Source organism: Sphaeramia orbicularis, chromosome 11 (genome assembly GCF_902148855.1).
Source record: "Sphaeramia orbicularis chromosome 11, fSphaOr1.1, whole genome shotgun sequence".
NCBI classification, from domain to species: Eukaryota; Metazoa; Chordata; class Actinopteri; order Kurtiformes; family Apogonidae; genus Sphaeramia; species Sphaeramia orbicularis.
The window spans coordinates 1,889,203-1,915,319 of NC_043967.1; the positions used below are offsets into that span (position 1 = coordinate 1,889,203).

Sequence of the window (26,117 nt, forward strand, 5' to 3'; positions counted from 1 at the left end):
CATGCCAATACCATGGCACACTGATGTCAACATTAACCAGGTTTGTAAACACCATTACTTTTAGATTTGCATATTTTTTTAGGAACAAATAACAATGAAACCAGACAAACAATACAATGAAAAGAATTCTAAGACATAGTCTGAGTAAAATAATTAAACTGATGACATAAACATAAGAAAATAAATAAATAAGTAAATAATAAAGGAAAAAAAAGAAGAGAAAAAAAGGGGAGGGGGAAGGGAATTACATTGTCTCAAAAAAATCCATAAACGGTTGCCATTTATTGTAGAATTTGTTCAAGTTTCCCTGTTTTGAATATCTAACTTTCTCTACTTTTAAAAAGGATATAACCTAATCAATCCATTGTGTACTGGAAGGGGCTGTTGTAGATTTCCAATTAAGGAAGATGTGGCGTTTAGCAATCAGGGAGGTAAAAGTTATTACTTCTAATTCTTTAGCAGAGTATTGGGTATACTCTTACGGGAGACCAAAAATACCAATGTGTGGTGAAATGTCAATAGTTTTTGAAAATACTTTGGACATGGTGTTGAAATAAATTAGCCAAAAATTTGTCAGGGCTGGACAAGAAAAAACCTGTGTGAGATGGCAGGGTGAGCCTCCACATCTGCCACAGACATCGACCGTATTTGGGAAAATCTGAGCCAGCCTTGTCTTTGAATAGTGACATCTAAATTCTTCTGTTGGGTTTCTGTAAATTGACTTAGAGCCTGGTTTTGACCAACTCTATATGTAAAATGTCAAGAGATAACTTTTTTGTGATCTGGCGCTATATAAATAAAATTTGATTGATTGAGTGATTTAATTGGTTTTCCCCTGTAAGTCGCTTTGGAAAAAAGCGTCTGCCAAATGCGTAAACATAAACATAAACACATAAATACAACTTTAAACTGGATCAAGGTCAAATGGGCACAAATAGAGGCTTTGTGAATGACCTTCAAAGCAGATTCCCACCAGGAACATCTTTATGTCTGTAGAAGTTGGTCCCAACTTTGGATTTAAGACAAAACATATGTTTGGAGGTGTTTTGAAATCCCACTCTTTTCACTTTCTTCATATCCTTTCATTTTTCTTTAAAGTTCTTAGATTTTAACCTCTTGAAGTGTGAAAAAATGTTCTAAGAAAGGAAAATAAATCCTGGAATCTTTTTCATAACTCATGAACATGTTCCTGGTAACAAGCTATTAAGACTAATTATTGTCGTACTGGAGGACTTTTTGAGGGTCTCGGCCTTGTCTCGCTCCCAGACAAGCAGGGCTCCGAGTTGTATTTCAAGACCACAACTGCAGTAATGTCACGAAATTGACTGAATTATTTGATTAATTCATTAATGAAACCACTGTCAACTGAACCTTTCTGTAAAGTTGCAGGCAGTGACCCAATAGCAGAAAAAGAGAACCAGGCAAACGGGTATCTGCAACAAAATACAGGCTTTAATCCAGAAAGGAAAAACAGGGTTCAGTACACGGGCAGAGAGTCCAGGGAGCAACCGATCTGATAAGGGACAGACAGAGAGCAGGTACCCGAAAACAGTTCTAAGTCCGATACACTGAACATAAGCCAATAACAGCTGGGTAAAACCAGTAAACCAAAGGGACACAGCCAAAGGTACCAGTAAGGAGAAGCAGGAATCTACAGCCACAGAAGAGTCCAAATCAAACCCAGAAAAACCCAGAAGCAAAAACAAGACAATGTGTCAGAGAACAATAGAAAAACCCAGGCTTAAATACACAGTCAACAAGAACAGGTGAATTCAAGCAGTAATCAGGAGCACAGGACGTAACTGGACCCAAGCAGTAGCATTCACATTTCAGGTCACTAATCAGAACAGAACAGGATTACAGAATCGTTACACTTTCAACTATTGTTTTTAGTTTTCATATATTAAAAAAATTGTCTGTGTGCAAGATAACTCAAAAAGTTATGGACGGATTTGGATGAAAATTTCAGGAAATGTTGATACTGGCACAAGGAATAAATGATTAAATTTTGGTGTTGATCGGGGGTGGGGAGGGCCATGGGGGTCCACTGATCTGCCTTGGTGGAGGTCTGCGCTCTCCGAGTGCTTCTGGTTTTTAATCTGTTTTGAGCTCTTTTTTCAAATGCATGGCATTTAACAAGATGAGAGATAAACAGTATCTCAGTTCTCTGTGTGTCCTGTGCATCTAGTGAACTGACAATTCAAAGTCTTTGCATCTTCTGAATCTATGGGCTATCTCTGAATGTATTGGGCCTGACCTTGTCTGGCCTGATGACAATGCTGTGAAGACCAAGGAGTTGTTTTCACTGAGCATTCATCTGAGATTTTCTCAGTGAATGAATTAGTTGCTTGATCTCCAAGATCTTAGAAACCAGAAAAAGCTCACTTCCTTTAAGGAGCTGGAGTCTGAAAATCTCGACCTGTTTGTTAAATTGATCTTCAGATTTTCTAAAGAGTTGCACATGAACCCTTTATCTCCTGATGCATCAGTGGTGAATGTTCTGTATGTAGGATTTATTTTAAATATACAGTTCATGTTAAACATCCAAACTCTGTTATGGATGTCCATTCTAGTGCCTTATTTACTTCAAACCTGTCAAACTTCAGTTCCTCTGTCTTTTTCTGTTATTCCACCCTGTTTTGACCCTAAAACACACAGTAAAGAAAAACCGTTGAAGAACAGGAACACAAGCCCATATTCACAACAGCTTTTATGACTCTTCTATTGGGGGGGGGGGGGGGGGGGGGGTCTTAATATCAAATACCACATTAGCTCTGATTTTCTGATGCCACAAGATGTTCTAAGCACTCCTGTGTAATTTTTTTTTTTTTTAATTTTCATCCAAAACCCCCCACCCCAAAAATTACTTTTTTAACTCTGAAAATCACAACTTTCCCAGCTTCTCCACTCTTTTGTCCAGTGCAGTGTATAAATATGTTCATGATGGGCCGTTTAATGATCTTGTCAGTGCCATATTGTATGGTAAGAGTACTTTGTACTATGAACAGTCTAATGTCAAGGTCATGTTGTAGATTAAAGGTCACCAAAATGCCGAGTTTTTTCAAAAATTCATACCATTCTGACATTTGATCAAATCTGTCCTCAGTTCTGTTCCCTCTGGTTTCCTGGTGGGACCCCCCAAGGCCTTTGGCCCTTTAAAGGCACATTAGAGACTAAAATATTGCAACATGTACATTCCATTTAAATTTGCCACCATTAGTGTGGAGGAAACACTAGCACACATTTAGGAGGGAATCACTAACACTTCATTCATTCATTCATTTTCTGAACCCACTTTATCCTCACTAGGGTCACAGGGGTCGTTCGGAGCCTATCCCAGCTACTTACAGGCAAAGGTGGGGTTCACCCTGGACATGTGACCAGGTCATCACAGACTGAACATATACAGACAAACAGTCACACTCACATTCACACCTATGGGTGATTTAGATTAACCAATTAACCTATCAGAGCATGTGTTTGGATGGTGGGAGGAGCCAGAGTACCAGAGAGAACCCACACAGACACGAGGAGAACATGTAAACTCCACACAGAAAGGTCCCACCCCCATGGACTGGTGTTGGAATTGAACCCAGGACCTTCTGTCTGTGAGGCACCAGGTCTATCCACTGCACCACTGTGTCGCCTGCAACAGGACACATACATGTAAATGTCAAAGTCATGAGAAACTGCTGTTTGTTCTTTTTAACATGTCTGTATGGAGAATACATGAGTAAATAGTTGTGTTTAATGTGTCTGATTGAATATCAGTTGTTTGTGGTCAGTAGATGTGTTCTGAGGAGAGAACCTGAGCCCAGCATTTGGAAGAACCCACATGAACAGCTGAATTCCATCAAATATGCATTTGGACCATTTGGGTGACCTTTGACCTATAACTGGACCTTGACTCTACACCTTTTTTAGTGCAAAGCACTCTGAGGACATGACATGTGTCACAAAAAACATTTAGGGCCCAGCATGAGCAGATTGACACATTGTACTTCATCAGAAGTGAAGAAGGTTTGAAAGTTGACAAAACCCCCATGTTTTCAGGGTTGAAAAAGAAATTTTCAAGGTAGGGTGGGGGTTTTGGGGATTTGAAATTTTTTCACATTTTTGTATTCCCTAGACATGGGAGCATTAGAAAATCTGGGCTAAAGTTGAATCTGAAAAATTTCTTGAAATAAGCCCCCCCCACTTCTATAGATGCAAATTCCAAGCAGTTTGTTTCATTGAAATAATGTCGCACAGGTTAAAGGATTAATTCAATAGTTGACAACTAATTGATTAGCCAAACAATTGTTGCTGCTGGAACTTTGAGTAAATATTGTTTGATATACTGGGACCACTTAATGACAAAATACATCAAGTTGGAATAATTTGGTTTTCTGACCCCTAACTCTTTTTATCTGTATTTGTAGACATCATAATCAGCCCTTACCAGGTGCAATGATTACATACCCAGTTACTTTTTATCTATCAAGATCAAATCACATCAGCATTTCATCAGAAGTGGTAAAGATATTTTATTCCAACATTATGGGCGACAGTATACACAACCAAGCCACACAATATTTCACAGATGATTCAACAGTTGTTAAGAATCCAGCTCTTTCTCTGAAACTGTATCTCACTTTGAACATGTGATAATGAACGGCATTCTGTTACATCTTTTAAGAGGAAGTCTGTTATGTTTGTTTTGTTTGGTATTTGCCAGTGTAATGAGTTGTATTTGTTTGTGTGAAACAGCTGCAGATAGACAAATGCACATCCACAGTTTGACCCATGAGGATGAATGTTCTGTTTCTTTCCATCCTGCTGACACATGCACACAGATACCTGCTGATACCAGTACTGATACTGCTCACATTAACCAGGACTCAGTGCAAGTGGTGATGCTAAGAAGTGTTCCACTGTGTGTGTTGTGTACTGGTGTTTGTAGCGTTTTGTGCTGTTGTAGGTTTTCATTCAAGTGTGTTGCACATTTAAACAGAAATGTACACATTTATGCATGTTTGCATCCAGTAATATTATATGAATATTAAGAACTGGTTCACACTTTCATGCAGTTTTTCATGCAGTTCTATATGAGCTGAGCTGCTAACTGACTGATGAAAATAGACCAACTAGTATTTTGGCGAAAAAACAGGGTAGGTTTTAGCTTTTGTCCCTGAACTAAATTTCTAGTTTAGATATGCAGTATATAGTTTACACAGTATGGTTAACTTTTCAGATTCTTCCACAGGTTTTCTAAACCTTTGTCTAACATTAGTTTCTACAGCTGCTGGTGGGGTTTTGTAGCTGTTTCAGTCGAGTTTAGCATTCAGTTTTTGCTACATTAATTCAGTGAACCTACTTTTACCTTTTATAGATTTATCACCCAGCCTTTTTTGTGAATTTTTTAAAAATTTTTTTATTTTTATTTCAAACATGCAAAGAAAATAAAACAAAACAAAGCAAATTAAGACATAAACAAAATAACATTTAAATGGACAGAATCCATCTTCAAGCACATACAAGTCAGAGTTTTGCATGGTCCAAAAGGAGTAGGAAGAAGTAAAGAATAATATAAAAATTATTGAAGCTGGCTAAAAATAATACAATAAATCAGGGGTCACCAATCCTGGTCCTCGAGGTCCGGTATCCTGCATGTTTTAGATGTTTCCCTCTTCCTGCACACCTGACAGTCGTTATCAGGCTTCTGCAGAGCTTGATGATAGGCTTATGGTTTGAATCAGGTGTGTTGGAAGAGGGATACATCGAAAACAAGCAGGATACCGGCCCTCGAGGACCAGGATTGGTGACCCCTGCAATAAATAAATAAATAAATAGACAGTTATTCCCATTATCAGTCAGACAGTTATTTAGTTAATGATAAAACTAAGTGATTTCTGTGAAGTGAAGTGATTTCTTCAGAAGACCTGTTTTGACCAACCATAAGTCCAACATGCAAAACTAGAGAAAGTAAGAGAGGCAAAAAAACAGCTAATATTTTGCAGTCTTCCTTAAAAAAACAAACAAGTGATGAATTAACTTGGCATTTTTTGCTGTTATTGATAGAGACATTTTTCTGTTTTTTGTTTGTTTGTTTGTTTGTTTGTTTTGTTCTTTGTAAGAGTAAAATGAACACATTTGGATTCTGGATCAAACAAGGCATATTAGGACATCATGGTTTTTTGGAAACAGTTTTGACCATTTTCTGACTCAATTCATTGAGTAATAAAAAAAAAGGATACAATGGAAAGAGTATTGTACTATATATATATATATATATATATATATATATATATATATATATATGTATATATATATATATATATATATATATATATATATACTCTAAGTAGACTGTAGATTGAGAGATGGGAGTGTTCTAGTTTGTGTCATTGCTGTTCATGCGCTGCATCACTACCCATAATCCAATCCAATCCAATCCAACTTTATTTGTAAAGCACTTTAAAACAATTGCAGTGGACCAAAGTGCTGTACAGAAGAATAATTAAAACCAAAATAGAAGAAATAAAATTCAGAATAGATTTAAAGACATAGAAACTGTGCAAAACAGAAAAAAGTGCTATACAAAAGGATAAATAAAACCCAAATAAAAGAATAAAATACAAGAATAGATTACAAAGCCATACAATTAAAAAGAGTGAAATTAATAAATCAATAAAATAGATAAATAAGAACAATAAACCACTACCAAATAAAAATAATAGAATAAAGATAGTACCTTCAAACATCTCACATGGTTTTAAAAGCCAAGGAGAAAAGATGGATTTGAAGAAGGGATTTAAAAACAGACAGAAGAGGTCTGTCTGATATGGAGAGGCAGATGGTTCCAGAGTTTAGGAGTTATCTACATCATCTACAATGTGCAGACCTAGTTCAAACAGCTTTATCTGTCTAAGCAGCAGTGTATAAGCCTAAAAATTTTAAAGGAAATCAGGGAAAACCCATGAAAAATATTGCTCTTTTATCTTCCAAGTGTTCCAGGTGTTGACTGAGTGTCCGTTGTGTGAAGTGGGGGTGGTCCTCAGAGACAGTGGTTTAGGTCCAGTGACCTCCACTCTGCTTCTCTGAGTCAGGTCAGTGTGTGTCTGGATGGAAGCAGCCTGTAACCTGAGGCTGCATACTGAGCCCATTTGAATAGCGGTGGAGGAGGGTTAGTGTGTGTGCAGGGTGGGGCGGGGGTGCACCATGGCCCCGGGCTGCAGCACAGAAAGGATCATTTGAATGGGCTTCTTGAACAGAGGACACTAGCAGACAGGCGTGTTGCCACCTGCTTTGTGCAACTGCTGAGGAATAAGCAGGGGGATGATGGCCCAGATCACAGATGAGTGGTAGATGCAGGAAGCTCACAGATGAGACCATTAGAACCAATTTATAACCAAGGAAACATGCAAGGAAACACCACACATGACAAATCAGACAACTGGATCACACTCACCTCAGCTGAGTTTGATACATAGTCAACTTATGAAATATCCACCATGGTTTTGGACTGTTTTCACTTTTTGGGGTTAAAAATAACAGACTCAAACATCTGTAATGTTTACGTCCAGATTATACTGTGATCAAACTCTTGCTTCTTGCTTTACTTTTCACTTGTTTAACCAGTGTGCAGCCGTCACATGGCAGAATAAACTTCATTTAGAAACATGATGGAGCAGACTGACCTCAGCTGTTCATGGTGAACGGTCCACTCAACGGCCCGGCCTCAATCCCAAACTTCCATTCCTCTCAACATTTGTCCAGCATGAACTTTGTTTCACTAAAGGAAAATGCTGTGCTGTCTATACTGTGTATCTAAAACGTCCCTCTTTCCTGAATAACGGTGTCTCTTCCCTGGTAGTTAACAACATGCCTTCATCCAGAATTGAACAGTCTGTAGTATGTGGGATTGGTCCACTACTTTTTAAAGTCTCAGAATTGGCTTGACTGCAGTATTTTATTGTGTCTCCACTGAAGAGGAAATTGATTTTTATTTCTGGACCAGTTAAGACCGCCGCTGCAGGGGTGTCACTAAATTGCTGTGTATGATTTATTTGTTAATCTCTTGGAGGATATATAAGCTAAAATTTAAGTAAAATACGTCAACCCAAACCACAGCTAGTTCGTCTATAACAAGAGTAGTAATTACTCAGACGGCTGGTGCCATGCACTTCATTATCCTGAGAGTAAAACTAGCTAACTACTGTGTGTTCTAAAAAAATTACAATCAAACTTCCCACACTGATAACTTTCAAAATAATTAAACAATCTAAATGCTATTTCAGGATCAAATTTGACAATATTATGCCTCAATTTATCATTTCTACATGTGCATTATAAATCAGATCTACAAAGACACTAAACACTTAATAACAGGCAGGAAATTGTTAAAATTGTGCTGAATTTTCTTCAGACATTTCAGGTTGTTCATATTTGTTCAGGTTATTCACATTTTATTGTTACAGGATAGTTTGTAAATGTATATATTTTCATAATTTATTTTTTGCACTAAAACGAAGACAAAAATTTGAAGTTGTTAATTCAAGATTTTTTTTGCTTAATTAAAGATTTTTTTGACTTAATTAAAGATTTTTTTTAGTTAATTGAATATTTTTTTTCTTAATTCAAGATTTTTTCCTTAAGTCAAACTAATTATTTTTTTTGCTTAATTAAATTCAAAACTGTGGAATTTTTGATTTTGCAAAAACATCCCATGGGCCGGATTAGAACCTTTAGCGGGCCACATTTGGCCCCTGGGCCTCATGTTTGAGACCGCTGCTCTACAGTGACCAGATTCATCTCTGTGGCCTGGCCTTGGCCGGTGTTAGTGCTGCTTTTGACGTGGTCTCAGCTGTTCTAACTCTTGCACTGTGGTGTTAGTCAGGAGTTGGTTCAGTTGTACAAGTCAGTCCAGTCCCACAGTTGACAGCATACCACTGTTCTTTCTAGTCTTTTGTTGGACAAACCCAAGTCAACAAGTGGCCAGTGGATGCACTCATCCCACTTTTAAATCTGTCCTTATGATCCAGACAGGCTTCTGTGCCTCCTGCGGCTGTCTTTGAAGCCTCACAGCTTATTTGCTTAAACAGATAAGATTGTATCCAATAAAACTGAAGTGTGCCATTTGATTGCTTATCTTAACAAACAATAGCTACCTGCTTATGCCATTTATTGACATGCGGTCAATAAATGAGTTTTTGTGTGTGTTATGTGTTATTTTAGGATGTAGATATCTGTTTTTCTTTTTTTAAACTACACAGTTCAGTTTTTTATGGCTTTGGAACATTTCTCTGTAGTTGGAGCTGATTGGAGGATGTTGTGACTATAGAATAAATACTCTTTCTGTTCACAGCTGACTACAAGGAGAGCTTTAACACAATCGGCAACATTGAAGAAATCGCCTACAATGCCATCTCCTTCACTTGGGATGTGAACGAAGAGGCCAAGGTAATAAATAAATAAATAAATAAATATTTGCAGTGGCTGTATTTGTCCCAGAACCGGTCGGCCGGCCCTGTTTACTCTGACTGGTTGTGTGTTGTCAATGTGGAAAAGTAGTGGGACTGGTTTTTGTGCTGATTCAGATGTTGGCAAACAAATGCCTGACAAATGAAGCTGTTTTTGAGTGTAACGCAAGCACCTGTTCACACCATGAAGCCTTCATGTCAGAACAGTTCATTAGGAACAAAGTACAGCTGTGTTCAAGACCAGACTGGGAAGGAAATCTGCAGCTCCTCGGTTTTGCGTTACATGTGCTTTTGAATGTCCGTCATAAAACTAATGGGCCAGTGTTTTGAAACCATGTGTGTACTTTGCTGTGTTTGTCGTCTTTGTGGTGCCCACTCCTCTGTGGACACTCCTTAAATGGAACCCCTGTCATGGTTTGAACTCCAAAGGCCCCGAAGGGCCAATACACACCGATCCTGGTCCCCACCCTCTGTTGTTTGTTTTGCCCTCATTTCTGTGTGAATGCAAGTGACCCTGTGTGTGTGTGTGTGTGTGTGTGTGTGTGTGTGTGTGTGTGTGTGTGTGTGTGTGTGTGTGTGTGTGTATTGTGAGTCAGTGTGTGTGTGTGTATGTGTGTGTATTGTGAGTCAGTGTGTGTGTGTCATTCATTGTAATCACAGCCTGTGGACAAAGACGTTGAAGGAGGAAATCCAAGCACACTTTTCTGGGCCAATATTGACTCTTTCTCTCTATACTCCATCCATCTCTGTTGCTCTCTTTCTCTTTATATGTGCAAGTTATTGAGCTTCAAAAAACCGGTTCTACAGCAAACAGGTGTAAAGTTCCAAATTACACTGTACACCAAGACAACAATAGTTTTACATTTTTCATTATAGTTTAGTTTTATTTAGTTTTACTTTTTTTCTCTAATTCAGTTAGTTTTAATTCATTTTTAGAGCAGGTTAGATAGTTTTTATTAGTTTTCATTATTTTCTAAATGCTTATTTTACTTTAGTTTTAGTTTTTTTTATATCTTTTCTCTTCTTCTCTGTCGTCGTATTCATATAAATCCCAGACAGGACTCTGCTGCTTTCTCCCAACTTTAGTCTCCATGTTTCCAGGTAGAGTGGGGACCAGAAGACGACTGGAAACCACAAGTGAACACAAGTGACGGACCCTTAAATATCATATGGTGCCAGCAGAGAAAATTGCTAGAGTGAAATAAACCAATTTTGTATCAATCCGACATTGACAAAGACAAAAACGAAGGGAATTTTATCCATAATTTTTATCTGTTTTAGTTAGTTTTGTAAACACACAATACAGTTTCAGTTAGTTATCGTTTTTTTCTTTTAATTATAGTTTTTATTTATTTCAGTTCACGAAAATGTTTTTACAATTCTAGTTTTCATCATTTTGTTAGTTTTCGTTAACGATAATAACCTTGGCACACATTGCACAAGTTATCTGCTGTTATTAAATTCTGTATCTAAAATTGTCTTCAAGTAAAATGATCCATGTATTGTGAACCAAATGTACTTATGAAAAGTCAAAGTTCACTGTGCGGTAAAATGGTCTCTGTCAGTGTTTAATCATTATATGTTATGTTTTAGATTCATTTTCCTGCTGTACAAGTTTGACATTGTGTTCATTTGATGTACTTTACAAACCCTTGGTAGTTTGATCTATGGACATGCAACATATTCTGTAAGGTCATCATTTCTGACTGTGCAAATCATGTACCTTTAAAAACTTCCTGAGCTCACAAGGATGGGCCTGTTTTCACAACTTTACAGTAAATCCAAGATGGTTTGACATTTGGAAATGAACTAAAGCTGGTAGACAAGGCTAATGAAGTAAAAAGTGCAATATTTGTGATAATTGGAGACAGTCGAGCGGGTCCCTACTTAGATCTTTGATTTGAATCCCTAAAATGACTCGCGACCTATAGGGCTGTGTGTTGGCAAGAATCTGGCAATACGATACAAATCACAATACTAGGATCACGATACGATTTATCACGATATATCATGATACTGTTAAAAAAGCAATTTTTTTTTTTTTTAAAGATTATTTCCTGTAAGAATTTAATTACACCCAAAATCTGCACAAATACTAAACACATTTTTATTTGATCAGTACAGGATCTAATGTTATATCACAAAATGTTCCTTTGTTCAAACTGAAATTCTGTTTTACAGACATTACAGTTTAAGATCCTGTTCAAATGTTCATATTCTGTTAGTTCACAACTAACATCAGAACAGTATTTTAGTTCAATCCTAACAAAGGAATTAACATTATTTAATAAAAGAGTGTTAAATAAGAATAAATAAAATATAAACAAAAAAGAAAAACAGAAAAACTCAAATGAACCTCCACAATATCTGCAATTGAATAAATACCAAAAAATATCGATACAGTATTTTTAATATTAATACAATATTGTGAAATGAAATATTACGATATATTATAGAACCGAAATTTTCTTACACCCCTGATGAGAAGCATGATAATGTGTAAAACACTTTGACAATGAGATGATAAGGTATAGTATATGGTGTGAACACAGTCTCAGTGGGACTGTAATATTTTTGGAAGGCAATAAAGAACAGACGACCAATAGAGTGGGTTCAGCGACAATAAAACACTGTAGTTTCATCAGATTAGAATAGATTTGATTTTGTCTGATTAGAGACAGTGTAACATTCGTAAAATATCACGATATATTGCAGAACCGATATTTTCTTACACCCCTAACAACCTATGGATCTGTGTGACCATTTACTCTGCAACACTGTCCTCTCATTGACGAAAAATATACTGAAAAATACTGACAATACACAAAACTACAAAGAAGTACTGCAAATATACAAGTGGCCAACTCTATACCACAGATAGAAGAAAAATATAAAGGATTTGTACAAAGTCAAATGAAAAACGAGGTGCATGAGGACTGAGGATGGGGGAGGGGCTCTCCACCCTCTCCACCTCCTCTGCATAGGTGTAGAGGGGGGGGTGAAAAGTGCTGAAGAAGACTGTTGACATGTTCTGTTGAATGTCTTCCTCTTTGGATTTCAGATCTTCATCACTGTGAACTGTCTGAGCACAGACTTCTCATCGCAGAAAGGGGTCAAGGGTCTTCCTCTGATGATCCAGATCGACACATACAGCTACAACAACCGCAGTAATAAACCGCTGCACAGGGCCTACTCGCAGATTAAAGTCTTCTGTGACAAGGTGATCATTATTTTATTTTTTTTTCAACATTCTTTTTATTGAAATCAAGATAAACCAAAGTGGCAGTCATACAAGAAAAAAGACAATACTTTTAGATTTTCTGCATAACAAAAAACACACACCCCACCCTACAGAGTCCCAGGGAATACATCCACATTTAAGATGAATGAATGACTGAATGAATGAATGAATGAATATTTATTTCAGTTATGTACAAAAACACATACATATAAAAAAATTAATTAGTTTAATTATCAGGTTTATGTTAGTTTTATACACATTGCCCCATATTTCCACACAGTATGACATATATGGCATTACAAGTGAAAAAAAACAATATATGCAAACATTTCTTGTTTAACAAATCTCGAGTTTTATAAAGAATCGCAACGGCCTTGGACATTTTATGTTTGATATATTCTATTTGTGGTTTCCAACAGAGTTTATGGTTAATAATCACTCCCAAAAATTTTGTCTCATACACCCTTTCAATTTCAATTCCATTGATTTTCAGTTTTATATCATAATTTGCCCTAACACCACCAAAAACCATACATTTTGTTTTATCTTCATTAAGTGATAACTTATTACATCAAACCATTTTTTTTTAACTTGATCAATTCCTTTTCCACAGTGTCTAGTATTTTTTGCTGGAGATAAAACAAACAAACAAACAAATAAATAAATAAATAAGCAAGACAAAGAGAAAAAAAACCTGTAGAGGCAATAATATTAGTGGGTATGACACTCATCAGGCATGAATAATTAAACAAAAAGAAGACAGGAGTGGAGTTGGTCTACAAGGTGGATCTGAGAGCAAATGGGGTTTTGTTGAGTTGGACTGTGTAACAACACATGTCATCCCTCATGATCTGGTTTAAAACTCATAAGTTCATGAGTTATCCCTGGTGATCATTATTTTTAACAATACAATCCTTTCTTGCTCACGAGTTGGTCTTGACCGGTGTAAGTGCTGGTGTTTCTAGTTGCCTCAGTGTCAGACAGTGTGTGCACAGCTGAGTTCTCAGGAGTTAAATCATGTCATGAGTCTCCCTCTAGTGGTTTCATCTTCACAAACACACCCGATGATACACACTTTTCCCTGGAGGATGTGTGCCGTGAGGATCATATGACGGATTCACCTTCAGTTTTCTTCTTGTTCAGACTGATGAAAAAACAGGGCAGTGGTACGTTTACAGGACGACGACTTTAACCTTTGTGTGTGTGTGTGTGTGTGTGTGTGTGTGTGTGTGTGTGTGTGTGTGCGTGTGTGTGTGTGTGTGCGCGTGTGTGTGTGTGTGCGCCCGCCCTTGCTTCTCAGGGAGCAGAAAGGAAAATAAGGGACGAGGAGAGAAAACTATTCCGCAAGAAATCTAAAGGTTTGATCTTCACCTTTAATACTATTTAACTTGCACAGTTTGCAAAATTGGAGAAAATGTGAGGTTCAGTCTGTATCTGAATGGTTCTGTGTGGTTCTGTCTCTGTCTTGTTTTTATTCACACTTTAACCCAGGGCTCTCAAACTCATTTTCTTTCAGTTTCCACATTCAGTCTGATTTGATCTGCAGTGGGCCAGACCAGTAAAATACGAACAGAATAACCTATAAATAATGACAACTATAAACTTTTGTCTTTGTTTTAGAGCAAAAAACCCCCCAAAAATTATGAAAATATTTACTCTTATAAACTATCCACAAAAAAAAACCCTGAAAAAACTGAAATTTAAATAAAAAGAACTTCATAAAATTTAGTGCAATTTTAACAATATTCTGCCTCAGCTTATCATGTCCATGTGCATTCTGGATCAGATCTACAAAGACACTAAACACTGAGGAACAGGCAGAAAAGAGTTCAAATTGGGCTGAATTTTCTTTAGACATTTCAGGTTGTTCATATTTGTTCAGGTTATTCACATTTTGTTGTTACAGGATAGTTTGTAAATGTAAATATTTTCATAATTTAATGTTATTTTTTGCACTAAAACAAAGAAAAAAATTAAGTTTGTATTATTTATAGGCATAATGTAATATTATTTTTCTCACATCAAAGCAAGAGGAAAATCTGCAGTCATTCTTTTTTGTGGGTTCTTCTGCTGTTATTATTTGACTGTAGATCAGATTGGTCTGTTTGTGGAACCACAACTAAAATGAGTTCCACAGCCTTGACTGTGGAATATTTGCACTTTGTAAATTCATCCCAGGGGCCGGATTGGAACCTTTAGGGGGGATGCATTTGGACCCAGGGATGCATGTTTGACACCCCTGATTTAAGTTATGAAAATTATGCTGAAAAAAAAATTTAAAAATGTTTTCATGCTTTGGAAAACTGTGACATTTACTGAATTAATACAAGAAACAAACAGAAGTATTATATTAGATGGAAACAGCAATGAAACACGACCCTGTATGAAGTTTAGAGGGTAAGTTGAGTTCAGTTTATGATGCAAAAGTTAACCCAGTGGTAAAATACACCTTTCATACATCAGCTCCTCTACCAACGGCTCAACATGTGTATTATACAATTGAACTGGCAAAGATGATAGAACTAGGTCTCTATATTTGCATAAATTAATCCAAGGATGGGAAGTTATTTGTTGAAACATAAACACAATAAAGAGAAGTCAAAGTGCACAATACCATAAGACTTCAGCACCACTTCGGTCCTCCAGCCTCCTCAGCCCTCATTACTCGGTCCTCCATGAGCATTTTACAGAGTTGAGACTTCCCTCTAGATTACAGGTGTCAAACATGCAGCTCGGGGGCCAAATCCGACCTGCCAAAGGGTCCAGTCCGGCCCCTGGGATGAATGTGTGAAATGCAGAAATTACTATTATTAATTGAATATATGAACAGTCAAGGATGTTAAACTCATTTTGGGTCAATTCAATCTAAAGTGGGTCAGACCAGTAAAATACTATCATAATAACTTAGAAATAATGAAAAATACAAATTTTTCTTTGTTTTAGTGTAAAAAAAAAAGTAAAATTACACAAACATGTTTACATTATGTTTACATTTACAAATTAGCCTTTTACAAAAAATGTGAATAACCTGAAATTTCTGAAGAGAAGTATGTGGAATTGTACCAATATTCTGCCTGTTACTACATGTTCTGTGTATTCATAGATCCACTGTGATCTGTACATTGTGATGCACATGTATAAGTGATAAACTGAGGTGTAATGTTGTTAAAATTGCACTGATTTTTCTTAAGAAATTTCAGGTTCATATTTTTTCATTTTATGTTCAAGTACGGTTCATAGATGTAAACATCTTCATTACGGAATTTGACTTTTTTTCACTCAAAAACAGAAAAAAAACTTTGGAGTTGACATTATTTACATGTTCTTATTCTATTATTTATATTATTTTACTGGTCCGGCCCACTTCAGATCATATTAGGCTGAATGTGGAACTGAACTAACATGAGTCTGAGAGCTCTGGTCTAGATGTTGCACAAGATCAGTCTCACAAGTGAGTATGAAAGAGTTCAGGGAACACAGCAGTGGTGATTTCTCATAGACTGCAAGGGAAGCCCGGCTTCCCCTAAAATTCTGAAAATTAAATGGTTAAATCTGTTCGGTTGTGTTGACATTTCATTGACTACAAATGTGTTGGAACACGTTCATCTCACAGACGAGTTTGTTCAGAATCAGTTTTATCACAAATCATCAGACTGGATGTTGTTCACTTCTCCTCCATTCCCGTGTCTCTGTTTTCTCCTCCATCTCTGCTCAGTGCATTAGTCCGCAGACGCTCAGCGTCCATGCACTTCAATGGGACTGAGTGGAACTGGTTTTTTCATTGCCTCAAAACTGGACGGTAATTGGATAAATGCCACGATGTTGTCCCGCCCCCAGACGCTCAGCATCTCTTGGGGTGAATGGAGCTGTGGGCGGAGCTCGGCCGGGCTGGACGCCAGAATCCCACATGCTGATTGGAGGATCAGTTGAAAGGCTGAACCCCGTTTGATTGACAGCTGTTTTCAGATCTGCTCCTTCACTGACACAGTTCAGTTTAATACCGACACACATTCTGCTGGGAAATGGAGAGAGAAACCACTACGAAATTACTCGTTCATTTCTTGCACTGTAAATAAAACACACTCATTGGACTTCCTTGTTTCAATTTAACATAATTTCAACGTTTTCTTGTTTCAGTTCCATAATTTAATAATTTCTTGTTCGAGTTTAATATCGTTTTGTAGATAGTTAAATCAATCAAACTGTCGGCTAGGTCGGAGTGAAAGGAGCATCTGTAGTTTAAAAAGGCTGAAGTCTGACACCCACAATGCACTGGGCCAAGGCCGTCTGAGCAGCCCAGCTCTGCTGGACATCCAGAGGACACTGGTCCAGTCCTGGAAAAGACGCCTACTGGTACGAAAAGGACACTGAGCATTTTCGTAAGAAGGAACGGAGGGCCGAATGTAGGGCTGTGCAATTAATCGAAATTCAATTACGATTTCGATTATTAGACGCAACGATTACAAAAATTATGTAATCGAGAAAAAAACGATTATTAATTTTGAGTTGTTTTAATTCACGCGCACGCAAGCTCCCATGAGCTGCTCAGCCCCGCCCCCCTCTAAGCTACTGCTGCTGCTAGCCGGCAGGTCCACCCCAAGAGGACAGGTGGACCAGCGGTCTGGAAAAATGGCAGGAGAATCACAGCAGAAGTGCTTGGTAAACAAAAAAGGCAAGTCAAATTCAATTGTATGGAATCACTTTGGGTTTGATGAAGAAGACGAAGAGCAAAAACACATCACGTGCAAAAAGTGTTTGGTAGTTGTGTCCGCACCGACCGCTAACACAACAAACCTTTGTAACCATCTGAAGTTTAACCACCGCCACCTTTATCGTAATCTTATGAAAAACTAAAACACATAAAAACAACTTCGTCCGCAATACAATCTTCAGTCTCCGAATCTCTTTACGCTGCAACTCCCGTATTAACCTGACCTAACCCGTCTAACCCTAACGTATGTATTCTAGATGGCTGATGTATACAGAAGGCCTGAACTGAAACCTCACAGCACGCACTGAATTTACTGTTTCATACTACATTGAACATACTTGAATTTATAATTTGCACTTTACTTGAGTTTTTTTTTTTTATTGCTCCAGTTCTATGGCAAGTCTATAGCAGTTTAATTCCAGTGCACTATTTATTTACAAAAGGAAACATACTTGAATTTACAGTACACTTATTTGCATTCAAAGATTTTTTTGTTTCATACAAAAGTGAACATACTTTGTTTTAGTGGTTAAAAGCTTTATTTATGTTTAAAGAGTATATTTTACATTGTTTTGCAAGAAAAAAATAAACAACTTTAAGGTTAACAAATAATCGTTTTTAATAATTGTGATTTCAATTATTGCTAAAATAATCGTGATTTTTTTTTTTTTTCTATAATCGAGCAGCCCTAGCCGAATGTATGTTTAAATAACGTGACAGTTTTTTTCGATGTAAGCCGACAATGAGCTTCCCCTATCTGAAAGACGAGCAGCCACCACTGGAACAAAGGAGGTGAAACAGAGCCTCATGTGCAAATGGTTTCTGAAGGGTGTCATGTGCTTTGCTTTAAATTGGGTTTGTGTATTGGACCTGTTGTCTGCCAGTCAATGAGCAGTGGTTCAGAAGAGTTTACTAAATAATAATATATGATAAACTGAAGGCTTCCAAGGTCTATTTGATTTACGTCAAAACATATCATGACTGCAAATGATCAAAAGTTATTCTAATTATAGTTTTTTGCTTCATAATCTATACATTTTACTCTTTTACTTTTTATTTTCACTGATGTTCAGGTAAGGAAGGAAGCATAGGTGTGATAACTGTTCCCAAGAAGTCTGACACCACCTATTTCAAGACCATGAGTGACCTGGAGGCCCAGCCGGTCCTGTTCATCCCTGATGTTCACTTTGGGAACCTGCAGAGAGCCGGACAGGTACAAACCACATCATTCCACTCACTGTCACACTGGTTTAGATTTTCTTCAACTATTTATTCATACTTGTTTTTCCTTTTTCTGTTTCTGATGAAATGCATAAGCATGTCTGAAATATTCGAATGTTTGATTCATTTCCAGGTGTTTACCTTCAACACAGAGGAGATTGAAAGAGAAGGGTGAGTGTTCATCAGCAGGAGACGAGCGTTTCCATTTCCAACTGGTCTCGCAACAAGGGCTGTTAGAAAATATCGGTTCTGCAGTATATCACAGTATTTCATTTCACAATACTGTATCGATATTAAAAAGCACTGTGTTGATATTTTTAGGTATTTATTCAAATGCAGATATTGCAGAGGTTCATTTTTGCTTTTTCTTTTCCTTTTTTGTTTATATCTGATGTTGTGACATTAGTTCTGAACTAATAGAATAAGAACATTTGAACAGAATCTGAAACTGTAATGTCTGTAAAACCGAATTTCAGTTAGAACACAGGAACATTTTGTGATATAACATTAGATCCTGTTCTGATTAAATAAAAATGTGTTTAATATTTGTGCAGATTTCTGGTTTAATTCAATTCTTCCAGGAGATAATCTTTTCCAAAAAGAAACAAAACCAATAAAAACAACTGACTTTTTAACAGTATCATGATATATCGTGATATATCATATCTGGCGATACAATGCAAATCACAATGCTAGGATCATAATATGATATATCATGATACTGTTAAAAAGGCAATTTTTTGTTTGTTTGTTTTTTTAAATGATTATTTCCTTGAAGAATTGAATTCCAGCAGAAATCTGCACAAATATTAAACACATTTTTATTTGATCCCAACACAATCTAATGTTATATCACAAAATGTTCCTGTGTTCAAACTGAAATTCTGTTTCACAGACATTACAGTTTCAGATCCTGTTCAAATGTTCATATTCTATTAGTTCAGAACTAACATCAGAACAGTATTTTAGCTCAATCCCAACAAAGGAACTAACATTATTTAATAAAAGGGTGTTAATTAATAATAAAGAAAATATAAACAAAAAACAAAAACAAAAATGAACCTCCACAATATCTGCATTTGAATAAATACTTAAAAAAATATTGATACAGTACTTTTTAATATTGATACAGTATTGTGGAATTAAATATTGTGATATATTGCAGAACCGATATTTTCTTACAGCCCTAATCGTATCGTGATCCTAGTATTGTGATCTGTATCGTATCACCACTTTCTTGCCGATACACAGCCCCACTGACAACAATACACAAGTTCCACACACACACACACACACACACACACACACACACACACACATATGTCGAACATGTGCATGATCCCACAAAATCAAACTGAATGCATGTGTTTTCAGAAGCGTGTTGGTGAAGAGGATGTTCAGGCCGTCAGATGAAGATCTGTGTCCGTCACCGCACAAACAGATCAAAGAGGAAACACACAAAAGAGGTAAGGGGGCGTGTCCACCTCTCATGTCCCTGAGTGCATGTGCGGTGATTAGAACTGTGCAAAAAAAACAAGCAACAAAAGTCTGGAATAGGCCCTTTGATCGTCTTACACAGAATGTTTACACATATACAATAGGTTCCTTTTCATAGGCCCTCATGGACTGGAGCTCATACTGAATGGAGTCCAGTTCTCCCAGTATTTTGTCTAGCACTGAAAATGAAAATGTCTGTTTGTCCATTCTGTGTTTTGTTGACAGTTACAGTCCAGTCTTTGGGGGTTTGTCTGTAGCATATCTCCTGGTCGTGGCTCTCTTCCTGCTGCCAGGAGCCATTTTTTACAGATATTTATCCTGGGTTTGTTTTGGCTTTTTGTGAATGTTTACAACCTAATATATTCAGTCTGTCCAGAAAAATGTGGGCAAAAATCCTTGACTATATGAGGGAATATGTGGGGTTTTTATGTGATTTTATGCAGTGAAATTACGGGAATTTGAAAAAAATGTGTGACGTTGTGAAAATATGCGGGAAGTGGAAAAACATGCGTCGATTTTCTTTTCTATTCCAACGTACAGTTGCATGGGGTGCAAAATAGTATGACCCCGCTTTCATGTAGGACTTCTGTCTTTTGCAGATATTTTTGTCAGCATATGAGCTGCATTTTTTATCATCTTGCAGGATTTTTTCTGAGGCTCACAGTTTACCTTCTGTGGACATGCGAGCCAATGACATTGTGCATTGCATATTACATCACTACCCGTGTCAAGTTACAATGTAGTCCTTTTAGTTCAGGTTCCACATTCAGACCAATTCAGTCTCAAGTGGGTCAAACCACTCAAATACTATCATAATAACATAGAAATAATGACAAATCCAAATTTTTCTGTTTGTAAATGTAAATATTTTCATGTATTTACACTAAAACAAAGTATAATTTCACAAAAAATGTGCATAACCTGAACAAATATGAACAACCTGAAATGTCTTAAGAGAAGTAAGTAGAATTTTAACAATATTCTGCCTGTTATTAAATGTTTTGTGTATTTGTAGATCCACTGTGATCTGTCAGTTCTAATGTACATGTGTAAATGATAAACTGAGGCAGAATGTTGTTAAAATTACACTTATTTTTTCAGTTTGTTCATGTTATTCATATTCTTTGAAAGGATAGTTTGTAGATGTAAACCTGTTCATAATGTAAATTAACTTTTTTTGCTCTAAAACATAGAGAAAAGTTTGGAGTTGACATTATTTCTATATTTTTCTGTTATTATTTGACTGGTTGGGCCCACTGCAGATCAAATTTAGCTGAATGTGGAACTGAACTAACATGAGTTCGACAGGCCTGATTTAAAGGATGAAGAGATCATAAGAGTGTAGACATGCGGTGTTATTCTTTCCAACTGCATTTTTGCTTCCACAAAGAGGTTGGTTGTGTTTCTGTGGTCCAGGGGAGTAGACATAAAACACTAATGCTTTCCAGTGTTACTAATCAAAGCCACCGTTCAACATGAGGACAGTCCAGTCTGTGGTGCAGAAGAATGCAAATGCAGGTATACATAATCTAAAATCAATCAGTCAATCAAGTTTTATTTATGTAGCACCAAACCATAACAACAGTTATCTGATAACACCTTACATACAGAGCTGGTCCAAACCAGATTCTGAAGCCAGTTTACAGAAACCAGCAGAATCCTCCAGGAGCAAACACTGGGTGACAAAGGACGAAAAAACTACCTTTAACAGACAGAAACCTCAAAGAGAAGGGTAAAGGAAGAGAGAAAGAGAGAGAGAGATAAAGGGGGGGGGGGGGACACATGGATGCACAGCAAACTGAACTAGAACTGTTAGAAACCAGAACAGCTGGTACTAGTGTAATTACCAGTAGGGCTGTGTATTGGCAAGAATCAGGCGATACGATACAAATCACAATACTAGGATCATGATACGATATATCACGATATATTGATATACTGTTAAAAAAGCAATATTTTGTTTGTTTCTTTTTTAAAATGATTATTTCCTTGAAGACGTGAATTACACCAGAAATCTGCACAAATACTAAACACATTTTTATTTGATCCCAACAGGATCTAATGTTATAAAACAAAATGTTCCTGTGTTCAAACTGAAATTCTGTTTTTCAGACATTACAGTTTCAGATCCTGTTCAAATAATTTCTTTCTTTTTTTTTGTATTGTACTTTTGGAGATGCACAATGAAGATAAATAAAAAATTGAACAAATAAAAAAAGATCCTGTTCAAATGTTCATATTGTGTTAGTTCAGAACTAACATCAGAACAGTATTTGAGTTCAATCCCAACAAAAGAACACACATTTAATAAAAGAGTGTTAAATAATAATAAATAAAATAGAAACAAAAAAGAAAAACAAAAATGAACCTCCAAAAAATCTGCATCTGAATAAATACCTAAAAATATCCATACAGTACTTTTTAATATCGATACAGTATTGTTAAAAGAAATATTGTGATATATTGCAGAACTGATATTTTCTTACAGCCATAATCACCAATAACTAGAGCAAATGTCCATGACCGTGTATACTACTACTCCAAATACAAGTACTAACAGTGGATATACTACTACTGCAGGTGTTAGTACAAATACTATAAACCTCTGCCGTCTGTGGAACTGTATAATAAACACTATCACAGCTGAATGGATGAATGCATAATGATGACGGAGGCAGTAGTGCAGCAGGTCCACAGCAGCAGGTCCACAGCAGCAGGTCCATGATGGTTTGTGTTGGTGTTTTGTCTCCTCAGTTTTGTTGTATGTGAGGAAGGAGACAGACGAGGTGTTCGACGCTCTGATGCTCAAGTCTCCGACACTCCGAGGCCTCATGGACGCAGTGAGTCAGGCCCCGGCTTTACCTCGCTTCATGTTTGCAGCAGCGGAGGATTTATTCACCGACTGCTGTTTCTTGTTCTTGTTCTAGATATCGGAGAAATACGGCGTGCCCACAGAGAGGATAGAAAAAGTGTACAAGAAAAGTAAAAAAGGGTGAGAACATGGAACCTGTTCCCTTACAGTTCTGTTTACGTTGAAGAAGTTCAGTGTCTGAAACCACCCACATGTGCAGCTCCTGTGTGTACGCATAACACACCTGCTGTCAAAGTGTAAATATAACTCAGTGTGGATGAAGTCTGATGTTCACATAAACACATGAAAGGTCATCTTCAACATCATATTATTCTGTCATTTTTTTGGCACAGATTGGTTTAATTTTTCTTCAGTTTGTTGATTATTGTCTTCCTTTTGATCTTTTTTTGTTGATTACTTTGTTCATTGTGTTCATTTTTTTCTTTTTTCTTCAGTTTGATCATTATTGCATTTGCTGAAGTTCTTTTTAACTTCTGTAGATTATTTTGTGGATAGTTTTCTTTTTGTTCTTTTTGTACTCATTTTTGTTGTTTTTTTTGTTCATCTTTATTAGTTTAGTGCTGATTCTATTCACTTAGGATTTAATGTTGTGAATACAATGGTTTGTTTAGGGATGGAACGATTACTGGTATAACAGTAAACAGCGGTTAAATTGCAGACGGTTAGTATTACCGTTTAAATTCTAATTCTCATGATAACCGTGTTTGATTATCACACTTTTCCGGAGAAAACGCCTATGTAAAGATCTGCTTTTATGTCAAATATTTGAGTATAGTTTTAATTTATTACAATTTGAATTGTATATACATAATATTTGGAACCAATATTCACTTTTAAAGTCTTTGAAAAGGTTCGTTAAGCATCTGTGTGTTATTTATGCAATAAATTATATACATTTATCAAATTGGATTTTTTTTTTTTTTTTTTGTTTTCTGGCCTTTTATGTTTTTATAGTAGGTTAAAGTGAAAAAATAATAGACAGATGATATAGATGAAGTTGTGCTGAAAAAACAGATCCCAAACATGGGTATAGTAAACATTTGTTTCTATAGTATATAAAGGCCAAATCAAAAGGACTGAAAAACAGACAAAGTAGACTCAGACCACTAAGGGTTAATATTTAAATGTTTCTGCAACAGAAGGGACATTGGGACTATTATTTTATTTGTTTTGTTTTTTTGTTTTGTTTTTTTTTTGTTTGTTTTTGTTTTTTTCAAAATACAACTTGGTTAAATTATTTCAGTGTGTGTATCAGTACTTTTTGAACATTTTGAGCACAATTTCAACAATACCACGATAATAATGATAACTGTGATAATTTTGGTCACAATAACCGTGGTCTGAAATTTTCATATGGTTACATCCCTTGGTATGTTTACATGAAAAATCAACCAAATAAGCTCAATCTTATTCATAGCGTCAGTTTATACAGTTTATACTTGCAGCAGTAGTATGTATAATCATAGTTGTGATGTCAACACAGAAAACAGACGATTAAACGTGTCTTTGGTCTTTTGCGGTGTCAGGATCTTGGTGAACATGGACGATAACATCATTGAGCATTACTCCAATGAAGACACCTTCATCCTCAACATCGAGAGCTACGCCGACGCCTACAAGATCACGCTGACAGAAATCTGACGATGACCGCAGGTTCCCACAAAAAAAAAAAAAAAAAACCTCATGTGCTGTGAATGCTGGTTGGATAGAATCTACAAGGCTGCTATCGATTTTCTGATAAGCTGAGTTCTGTTCTATTGGAGATGGTGTTGATGATGGTGAAGCTTCACACTCAGAGTCGCTGACATTTCAAGACCTGATCCCTCTGTGGCACGGTTTCACTATGAAGCACGTCTGTGTCCAGGAGGGACGCATTTCAACAGATTATAATAAGGACACCTGGTTCCACATAGTCATCTTCTACTGTATGTTGTGAGGTTCAAACCCCTCCACTTCCTTCATATTTGTATTGTATAAAAGAGTTTGTACAGTCTTGTTTTTGCCAAATCTACATCAGGAGTAGCCTCCTCATGTGCTACATGTACTGGATGTACGTAGCCGCAGCTTCACGTAGTTCAGGGGTGTCAAACTCATTTTCTTTCGGGGGCCACATTCAGCCCAGTTTAATCTGAAGTGGACTGGACCAGTCAAATAATAGCATGACAACCAATAAATAATGACAACTCCAAATTGTTTTAGTGCTGAAAATAACATTCAGTTATGCCAGTATTTACATTTACAAACTATCCAAACAAAAAGGATGTGAATAACCTGAAAAAAATGAAATTTGTTAAGAAATATAAGTAAAATTTTATCAATATTTTGCCTCGACTTGTCATTTATACATACGAGGGCCGTTCAATAAGTTCATGGCCTCACCCAGAACAGAACAACACAGACTGATAATTTATATTTTATTTTTCAACATAATCTCCATTTACAGCAATGCACTTGGTCCATCGATGTTCAAGCATCACTATCCCATCACCAAAGAATGTAACATCCTGTATTATAACAACCAGTATTTCTGGGTGAGGCCATGAACTTATTGAACGGCCCTCGTACTAGCGGCATTGTACCCGTGGTCCCATCGTATGATAGCGCCCTCCCATGGTGCAACAGCAGCACTGCACCCGTACGCCCTCCCGTGCTGCAACATCAGACACGCATCGGACACAGAACGTCCATTATAGTAGGATGTATTACAGATCAGATCTACAAAGACAAAACATTTAGTAACAGGCAGAAAATAGTTCAAATTGTGCTTAATTTTCTTCAGACATTTCAGGTTGTTCATATTTGTTCAGGTTATTCACATTTTATTGTTACAGGATAGTTTGGAAATAGAAACATTTTCATAATTTAATGTTTTTTGCACTAAATCAAAGAGAAAAAAATTAGTGTTGTCTTTATTTATAGGTTATTATGATATTATTTTTGAGTTTGATGGCCTAACTTGCACTTTGCAAATTCATCCTGTGGGCCAGATTGGAACCTTTGGTGGGCCGGATTTGGCCCCCGGGACACGTTTGACACCTGTGACTTAGTGGTCCTAGGTAACTTAGAAGCTTCTTTGCATGCCAACTTTTATTTTTTATAGTTCTTTTATTATTT

General features: G+C 36.7%; 1 protein-coding gene across 1 annotated transcript in view; it reads left to right on the forward strand.

The window, feature by feature from the left end:
• The window catches only part of grhl2b (grainyhead-like transcription factor 2b), a 45,300-nt gene extending 20,559 nt beyond the window's left edge, over positions 1-24,741 (forward strand). The window contains exons 8-16 of the mRNA XM_030147361.1: positions 9,347-9,441; positions 12,523-12,681; positions 14,003-14,060; positions 18,487-18,626; positions 18,768-18,805; positions 20,009-20,100; positions 22,886-22,971; positions 23,059-23,123; positions 24,530-24,741. Of these exons, the coding sequence (XP_030003221.1) occupies positions 9,347-9,441; positions 12,523-12,681; positions 14,003-14,060; positions 18,487-18,626; positions 18,768-18,805; positions 20,009-20,100; positions 22,886-22,971; positions 23,059-23,123; positions 24,530-24,644 (848 nt within the window). The 3' untranslated portion in view covers positions 24,645-24,741. The remainder of the gene's footprint in view (positions 1-9,346; positions 9,442-12,522; positions 12,682-14,002; positions 14,061-18,486; positions 18,627-18,767; positions 18,806-20,008; positions 20,101-22,885; positions 22,972-23,058; positions 23,124-24,529) is intronic.
• The last annotated feature ends 1,376 nt before the right edge of the window (positions 24,742-26,117 follow it).